The 10000-nt window shown below is 36.1% G+C and overlaps 1 protein-coding gene across 6 annotated transcripts in view; it reads left to right on the forward strand.

Annotated features, from left to right (window-relative positions):
• The window catches only part of LOC145247540 (monocarboxylate transporter 12-like), a 259753-nt gene that overhangs the window by 247492 nt on the left and 2261 nt on the right, over positions 1-10000 (forward strand). For all 6 annotated transcript variants that reach the window (XM_080109375.1, XM_080109380.1, XM_080109379.1 and 3 more), the window contains exon 5: positions 4297-4422. In XM_080109375.1, coding sequence (XP_079965501.1) covers positions 4297-4422 — 126 coding nt within the window. The remainder of the gene's footprint in view (positions 1-4296; positions 4423-10000) is intronic.

Below are 10000 nucleotides of genomic sequence, written 5' to 3' on the forward strand. Positions count from 1 at the left end.
TTCCCACCTCTCGGGAGCTGGTCCCCTTTTCCCCTTCCCCCTCCCTTCACTCCTCACATTAAAAATCGGCCTTGTGCCTAATTTGCTCGGTGGGGGAGCAAATAAATACCATCTGTTCTGGCAGATACTGCAAGCTATGACTAGCTATGACTAGCAAAGACCAGATGTGGGGGCAACCCCACATGCCTGACCTTTAACCAGCTCCCATTTCCCACCTCTCGGGAGCTGGTCCCCTTTTTCCCTTCCCCCTCCCTTCACTCCTCACATTAAAAATCGGCCTTGTGCCTAATTTGCTCGGTGGGGGAGCAAATAAATACCATCTGTTCTTCAGATGCTGCACTTCTATTTCTTGTTCTCTTTCGGTGGAGGAGAAATCCTTCACGACTGAGACAATTTTTATTTTTGTACCTTTTCTCCACGTTAAAAAACGACCCTGGTGTCTAACTCTGTCCCGTGGGGAGGCATAGTAAATAGGTACAATGATATAAATGCAACTTTGTCTGTGTGTGTGTGAGAGAGAGAGAGTTCCTTATAGATTCCGAAACGGCTGAACAGATTTTCTTTAAAATTTGCAGAACTTTAGTGTATAAGTCTGGGAGTGAACATTTAAAATGGTTTCATCTGTGCCTTTTCTTACTTTGAGATATTTTGCACGATATTATGAAAACTAAATCTATCTCTGCAATTATATAAATGCAACTTTGTCTGTGTGTGTGAGAGAGAGAGAGAGTTCCTTATAGATTCCGAAACGGCTGAACAGATTTTCTTTAAAATTTACAGGACTTTAGTTAAGTTTTGTCTCAGAATACCCCGATAATTACCCATAATCGATAATGGAAATCGTTACTTTAATTTATCTATCATCGGTAAAGCTATTTCTCCATGACGTCGTTTAGCAACAATGATAGAACAACGGGCCGTGAAAATTTTTTAATTTTTTTTTTTTCAGTAACTGCCAAGAATTTTATAAGACTTGACAACTTACGTATTTTTTTTTTTTTCGTTAACTGGAAAGAAGTTTATATAAAATAATTTTATAAAAGAAATTGTAAGTTTACTAGAGTGTAACATATATCTTGGACTAAGCTACTGCATGGAGGCACGTGAAGCTTCTTCCCGGGCGATTTCACGGATTTCGATGACAATAAAGATATATGAGTGTGAAATATTCGTTTATCATCATTCAATCCCGGGCAACGTCGGGTCACCCTGCTAGTATATCTATAAAAATTCGAATGTGTATGCGAAAGGATACTTCTTAACCTATATACTCAATGAATTTTTTATCTACAGATTTGAAATTTGGTATATAGAATATTCAGATATGTGGAAAACTTTTTAATCCGTTATTCGCATGAAAAGGGGGCTGCTAAGAGGGTTAAAATTGAAAACTTGATATATAGGATCATCGGATTTTTATCTGTTTGTCAACTGTTTCACGAATGCGCATGCATGAATAGTTCACATTACAGATTAATTATGTTAAGAATAAGTAGTTGTAAACACCTTTTAGAGATCGTGTAATGCTAGTCTAATGGTTATCGTACTTGACACACTGTTTTTTTTTTTGGTTTTTTTTTTTTGGTTTCGATTTCAGCTCGAGTATTTTACACTTTTTTATTTACAAGACGCGAACATTTAGAAAAAACTTAATATTTGCATGTTTATGTATTAATTAAAATATAATATCTATGTGTATTTCACGACCTGGCAACGCCGGGTGGCCTGCTTATCAATATATAATTCTGCTATACCTTGTGTTTAGAATAATTATTCCGATTTTTATCAAAATCCATTACATGAGTTGGATTGTAGAAAATGACTAAACTATGAGACTAACTTCATTGTTTTGGGATCTTATTTTGGACAGCCACTGTCCTCTTTTCATTGTAGACACAAGTCGACGTCATTTTGATTGGTGTGGTCAGTTTTTATCGCTGGGGCAGCGGAGACAGTGAACAATTAATTGTTTGTATCAGTTCCAAATCTTCTGATGATGAGGATATAAGTTTGAGTTTTATATTTTACGGCATATCAACCCTTTTTAGTTACTCAATGTAGGAACATAGTCTCTATTTGAAACAATTGTTGTTTTCATCATAATTGCTCGAACCCCCATCTGGATCCAATTAAAATGAATAGCTATCGTCTTGGGGAAACCCCATGTCTTGACAAGCTTCTGGGACTGACCTAAACTCCTGACCTGAAGTGGAACACGTACATCAAATCTGTTGCCAAGATTGCTGGAAAAATGGTTTGATCGTTCTACCGCTCCAGTAGATGTCTCACGGCCGGTGAAATCCTCTATCTATATAAGAGCAGAGTATCTCTTAGGATGGAGTACTGTTACCGCATCTGGGCAGGGGCTGCTTGATACTTCCTATCCTGCCTCGATAGAATTCAAAACCAGCCTTGAAACCTAGATGTCGCAAGCCTGTCTCTGCTGTGTCATTATTTTCATGACAAGTCCCCCTTTTGCCAAATTTTTACAAAACCACTCGACTAGCTACAACCACTATCAACAGTTTCCCCCACTCTCTATCTGTGTCTAAATCTAAACAGATTCCATGAACACAGTTTATTTGCTAGAACTATTCGCCTGTGGAAGACAGTTCCATTGGCCTGCTACCTGACCAACTACAGTATGGTAGCCTTCAAGTCTAATGTAAACAAATTCTTGCTGAGCCGTCCAATTAGATAATCATATTGTACCCATTTTTACACCATTAGCGATTACTATACTACCATATTACATTCGTTAACCCTTATCCTCAAGTGGCCTTCGGGCCTTGATAAGTAAACTTTGCACCGTCTATTATCAAAGCAAGACGTGTTCAGTTTGCAGGCTATTTTTTAGAGCAGTAAACGAAGTTATTCTTTCCCTACTTCTGTGGAACTCTACTGCCTACTCAACTTCAGGCTTTGATAAGTGTGTCTCCTTTGCAAAAAATAAATAAATAAATAAATTAAAAAAACTGTTTATTGAACTTTTCTTAAATTACAACATGGAACTGTCTAAGCCGTAACTATTTTAGTTCCCAATATGGCCACCAAAGGCCATGTTATACATGTTTGCACAGTCTTAATATGTAGGGACCCAACACGTTGTAGTCTTTGTCGCAAGGAACACGAGAAAGGAGAAGGAAAGAACTTTAACTCGCTGTTTCAGGTTTTAACAAAATACCTTTATTCCTACTCAGGCCATGCTTGACTTTACGTCTTGACTGTGACGTCATCCATGTAGCTTTAATGTGATCGTAGATTTGTGCACACGTTCTTCTTTTTAAGATCTTTTTTCTTTGCCATGACGTCATCTTGCGCATAGCTCTGTCATTTTCATATAGTTAACATACGCGTGTCCGCGCTCTGTTACAATAGGTCTGGCTGCTGATGACCTTTGCCATAGTTTTCGGCATATTTTCAGGTAAGCACCAGTTTTTTCACAATTTTAAATGAGGAATTTGTTTTTTCTGGGGATGAAGTGTAACATTTAACATTTCCATGAACAAATATTAAAGGATGGATAGCATATGGAGAGAACATGGCCTTTTCACAAGACGTAGTAAATAAATCAGGGCGGATTTATCAGTGCAAGAAAAAAATGTCTCTTTTGTGGCAGCGTCTTTTGAGCACTCCTTCCTCCCCCACAAAGAAATACTCCTAGTATGACTTTGGAAAATTCTAAGCTTCCCAGAAAGATAGGTTTATTTATGTACAACCAAAAGTTTAGTTAATATCCACATTTCGTCAAGGATTCGTTCTTGACACTCAGCCCGACAGGTGACGGGCCGAGAACCGGCCCAGCACCTGTCGGGCTGAGGTACACCCGCTTGGGTATCACCTAGGAGGTCCACCTTTCCAGGCCTTGCCACCAGGTTTCCCGGTGGAGCGTTTATTGCTTGTCGCCTAAGGCGCCCCTACTGGGGAATGCCGATCACCCCCCCCCCCCAAGGACAATTTTTGATGAGGCAAGAGTGCCCCTCCTTTAGGGGAGCTTGCCTGTTCTCCACCTTCCGGCCTTGTGCCACATTTTGCTGCGGTGGACAGCAGATAAATATCTATCCTGTTATAGTGCAAAAATATTGTAACAGTGTTCATCACGGGATAAAAACAGACAGTTGGTGATTTAGATGCTTGTAAAAAATACAACCAAATATAGTTTAGTGAAAATTATTTTCTTTTGTTTCAGAAGGACAATAACTCACACACATGTCTGTAAATAAGGTACGTGCAAAAATGGATGAATAAAGTTCAAAGTTGTGCACCTGTTAATCGCATCTTATTGTTTGCTTTCAGGTGTTTATGTTTCTATAACGTCGGTCGTACTCGTGGACTTGCTTGGTTTAGAAAAACTTACTAATTCCTTTGGCCTTACTCTACTATTCCAAGGAGTAGCAACATTAATTGGGCCACCAGCGGCAGGTAAGTGAACTCAGACCAAAAAGGAGATAATCTCATTATCTATTTTTTTTTTCATTTTTCTTTATTTTACTTTCAATCAAATAATGTTGCAATTTAAAAATCTATTATACAAAGTGACTAGAACACGCAACCCGAGAAGAGTAATTTATTGAAACGATTTGAGAGTAGAAAGTGCAATTTGCTTTTACTTTCATAACTCTCGCTTTCCTTTTTTCCTATTCTGCACACACACACACACACACACACACACACACACACACACACACACACACACACACACACACACACACACATATATATATAAACCCCACATATCACTTTATTGCAGGTCAATATTTTTTTTAATTTTGAAATTGCTATGAAACGCAGAGAAATGACATTTGGTACACTTGAAGAGCATAGCAAGGTGCATTATTTCCCTGGTTTTTGTGGAATTTGAACAAATATTTTGAAAGTTTTGCTAATTTTTCTATTTTCTGGTAATTTTATGCACCTATAACTTCATTGCAAATGTCTAAAAATGTACATTTTCGGTAATAAAACAATATTCTAATTTCATATTTCTATTTATATGAAATAAAGAACAGATCCAGTAACAATATTAACCAAAAAGAAGAACGAATTTCACATTATTTTGTTTAAGGAAATATTTATTTATCAAAATAACTTCCATTCTTCAAGATCACTTTGAATAGAGTCTGGTCAACTGATGATGTCAATCGGCGGATTTGAGATGATATGCTGCTATAGGAAATTCCAAAATTTTTCTCCAAAGTTCATCTTTTGACAAAAATTAAACACCTTCTTCATAAACTTTTATCTTTATTATTGACCAGAGCTATTCAATTGGGTTTATATCTGGAGAACAAGGTGGCCATGTCATCAAATTTTCTCCACTAATGCCTAATGACTTAAGGTAGGATGTCGTAGCCTTTGCTAAGTGCGATGGCACATTGTCATGCAACAAAATCAATTTGCGGTGACACGCCAATAGAAGGTCATCAAGCCATAATGACAAATGCTCATTTAAAAATAAAATATAGGACTGGCTTGTCAGTTTGAGACTTTATGGCACTCGAAATGATCCAATTAGTTCATCACAGCCCAAAACATGACACCTCCACCTCCTTATTGATGATGGAATTGATGAGGAGTAGGGGAGTACAAGAGGACTCCAAACTTTGGTTCACCCATCTTTGGTCCATCAAGGTTGCTCTCGCCTCATCGGTGAAAAACACATTCTCAAACGTGGTTTTCATGTATTTCTGAGCCCAAGCCAAACGTTATTTCTGGTGAGTTTTTGTTTAAAACATGTCTTGCTATGGGCTTAATGCCTCTTGCAATTTCGTTTAAGACATTGCAGCGTGTCTTTCTGGACAAGGAAGGTATTGTCAAATATAGCAGCACTGTTGCTGCCCGGCTGCTTGATAAGTTGATGGCAAATTTTTCTAACATCACGAACAGAAACTGACTTTTATGTGTTTTTATGCTTCCTTGGTTTGATGTTTGGATTTTCAACGAATGAACACATTCTTCGATCTCTTCCAAGCTCCTTGGCATGATCTACGAGAGATAAACCTTCTGCAAGGCCTGCAGCAACACGTTCCTTTTCATTAGCTGTCAATCGACCCTTTCTAGGCATTTTGGGAGAACTGCAATAAAGTGATAAACGCTTAAAATTACAAGAAAATAGAAAAATTAGCATAACTTTCAAAATATTTGTTCAAATTCCACAAAAATCAGGGAAATAAGACAAATTGTTATGCTCTTCCAGTGTTATACCAAAGTTCACTTCTTTGTCTTTCATAGCAATTTCAAAAATAAAAAATACTGACCTGCAATAAAGCAATATACAGATTTTACACATATACACACACATACACACATATGCACACACATACATACACACACATACATATATATATATACATGCACACACACGTACACATACACACATTCACAAAAACACATACACATACACACACACGCACACATACAAATACACTTTTTCTTTCTCTCTCTCTCCCTCTCTCACGCACACACATACACACGCACACATACAAACGTAATATTGTTAGTCTCAGTATTTTCTAAAAATACTATTACGGTATGTGGTCTTCAGAATTGTCTTATCTATTCCCTGCTTCCTTTGTTCCAGTTCATTTGACTCCTTAGTCTAGTGGTCTTCATTAATTTACTCATTGTAAGACAACTTAATTGCCTTTTTGCAAGGACTGCAGGCTTGTGAAACTCTGTTCCTACAGACTGTGTTCCTCCTACCTACGGCCTTTGTCTTTTCAAAGCTAAGGTCAACAGACATCTCCTTAATAATCTTTTGTTCTTGTTAGCACCTTACATCAAGTGGCTTCGTGTCTTTGTCTGGAGCGATTTCCACAAAAAGAAAAAAAAAAAACTCGACGAGAATAGAATTATAATTAAACATATTCCTATGGAATAAAATAAATCCAAAATGAAATTAATGGTTGAATTTATAAAAGAAGGCAAAATCTATCAGAATTGTCCTCCTTGATAGAATAATTTTCACAGACATATTTTGGTGCAACCACTCGGTGGAACGATAAAAATGTCACCCTAAAAAAAACAACACTAATGCCTTATTTTAAAACTTTTATTGTAAAAATCAATTCAGGTCACTTGATTATGTAGTAGAGCTGACAGATATTCAGTGTAGCTCCTTCAGCCTCAATCACCATCTCGATACAGATCCAGAACTGGGAGCATGCCTTTTCCACAAGCGCCGGTGGAGGCTTGGTGAATACTCAGCAGTTGGCGGTAATCAGGCTGGCGTTCGTGTTGTGAGAGGTCGTGTGGGTGATGCTTTTGACTTATGACCAAACAAAGTAGTCCAGCGCCCCAGCGGGTTCAGATCGGGGGGTGGAGAGAGGCCAGTGAGAGAAAGGTACAAAATAGTAGCACTCCTTCTGGGTCTCTTTTGACTTGTGGGCCGGTGCCGAGTCCGGCTGCCACACCTGGGGTCTGCAAATTAAGTATCATTACTTTTAGTTAAAATTGACACAAAAAATTAGTAGGTACCATTGTTTTTTAATCAATATTTCGCTTTCTGAATTTCGCTATTCTAATATAGTTGCATCCATATTTCTTGCGTACTGTGATACAAAAATAAATTTTTTAAAATCCAAAGATGTCACGCTTGTAACGAACTCTAATGAACTTGTGAAAGAAAAGCAGAAATCCATATTCAAGGGAGAGCATACGTGAGGCAAGGTTCAAAGATATATCTCAAAACTCAACCTTTCTTTTAACAACAGTAAAATATTGGCAAGGGGAGATAATTTCCATGGCACAAAAAAGAGTTGTCTCTCTTTAAAAATTAAAATTGTCTTTTAGCTGGAATGCAACTTCCAACTAACATGTTATATAACAAGCCTTTGGTTACTTAGCCTTTTTGGCTGGGATCCAAGTGTAGTATCTGTTCCGGCAGATACTGCAAGCTATGACTAGCTAGGACTAGCTATGACTAGCAAAGACCAGATGTGGGGGCAACCCCACATGCCTGACCTTTAACCAGCTCCCACTTCCCACCTCTCGGGAGCAGGTCCCCTTTTTCCCTTCCCCCTCCCTTCACTCCTCACATTAAAAATTGGCCTTGTGCCTAATTTGCTCGGTGGGGGAGCAAATAAATACCATCTGTTCTTATGCTACATTTTGCCTTTTCTGACCTCGATTAGATGAGGAGAAATCCTTCTAGATTGAGGCAATTTTTATTGTTGTTCATATCCAATGCCCTTTTTTGGGGGAGTTGGATTTCTCCACATTAAAAACTCACCTTGTGTCTAACTCTTCCCTCGCGGGGAGGCAAGTAAATAGGAACATGTTATATGACAAAAAAAAATGTTGGCTCTTATGATTATAGTCAGCTAATTTCTTCCTTAATTTTATGCGGAGCCACTACCAGAAATGGTGCCAAGTCAAGTCAGTTCCTTCACATTTTTTTTTTGTTGTTGTTATTCTTTATTTGTATTTTGTAGCGATTTGTTGAAATAAAATTATCAAAGAACATTATTGAAAAGCATACAATAAAAATTAACAAAATTATAAAAAGATAAAAATAACACAATTAGTTTTTATTTGTACTTTGAAGAACAAAATTTATAAAAATAAAAGTTTTTATTTTTATTGAAATTTTATAAGAAATATGTTTATGAAATTATAAAAAATAAGTATTTTTTATTTAAAATTTTATTATAAATATACATTACGAAATTATTGAAATTAAAACAACAAAATTTTAAACATCATTAAAAAACGTAGCCAATCCATAATACATGCTCAGATATAGGCGTGAGAGAAAAAAAAAAAAGAAAAACAGAGTGAAGGAACTGATTTGCCTTGTCATTGATTCCGGTGGTAGCACTCTGCAGATAAGTATAACTGCTTTTATTAGTTACGGGCAAAAATGGCGGAAAAAATAGGGGGAAATAGTTTTGAAAGCCAGTTTATCATAATTTTTTGTTTGTAGGTTTCTGACTGCTTTTTTATTGTATTTGAAAGATTAAAGAATGAAGTTAATTTCAGAAAAGAAAAAAATATTTGTACTCGTGAAAAAAAAAAAAAAAGAAAAAATTATAATAAAAAATGAAAAAAAAAAAAAGAAAAAATTATAATAAAAAATGTTTTCACCGCAACACGGCGAACTAACAAATTCAGCTAAATTTCGAAGTTAAATAAATTCATTGTAAAAATCCTTTGAAAGATTAAAAATAGTTTTCTGGGTCTATTTCAAAGATAATTAGTAAAGTAAAGTCCTAAGATATTGAATTAAATAAATTAAAAAAAAAAACTTGTTTGTACAAAAAAAAAAAAAAAAAAAATGGCTTAACTTGCCCCCAAAAGTGAGAGATTCTGCCTTCACAGAACTACAACGAAACGGAAGTTGTGTCAACATAGATAATATGGAAGTCCAAAAATGTCAGAAAGTCAAAAGGCTGTCTGAAAATGACGTCAGGTAGTTAAAGGGAAGTAGTACTAGTTTTCTTCCCCCCCCCAGCCGTGCATCCGTACATTCCTAGCGTGAACGTTTGTATAATTTTTACCATTTTTTATTTTATTATTTTTCTATGTTCCTGCTTTTAAATTTATTTTTTTCAAGATTATATAAAAATTATGTTACACCGAAAGTTTTACATTCATACAGCAAAGAAAATAATAAAATCGTACATATAAAAATTATGCGAGACCCGTAATCTAAAACAATATAGAAATATTTTTTTTTGCAATTATAATTTGTGTGTGTGTGTGTGTGTGTGTGTGTGTGTGTGTGTGTGTGTGTGTGTGTGTGTGTGTGTGTGTGTGTGTGTGTGTGTGTGTGTGTGTGTGTGTGTGTGAAAATCTTAAATAAACAATGCTTAATTCAATGATAATATCAGTAGTTTGAGAAATTCATTTTTCTTCGAATTATATTGAATTCATTAATACAGACTTTAAGGGGTTTTTTCTTAATGTTCCTGTAAATTTATTTGTTTAATTGTTACAATTTATGATGCTTCATTTTCGTAAAAAAAGCAAAAATAGATTCATTCATTTTTTTTTTTTACTA

Source organism: Euprymna scolopes, chromosome 25 (genome assembly GCF_053919585.1).
Source record: "Euprymna scolopes isolate OS-2025 chromosome 25, ASM5391958v1, whole genome shotgun sequence".
NCBI lineage: Eukaryota > Metazoa > Mollusca > Cephalopoda > Sepiida > Sepiolidae > Euprymna > Euprymna scolopes.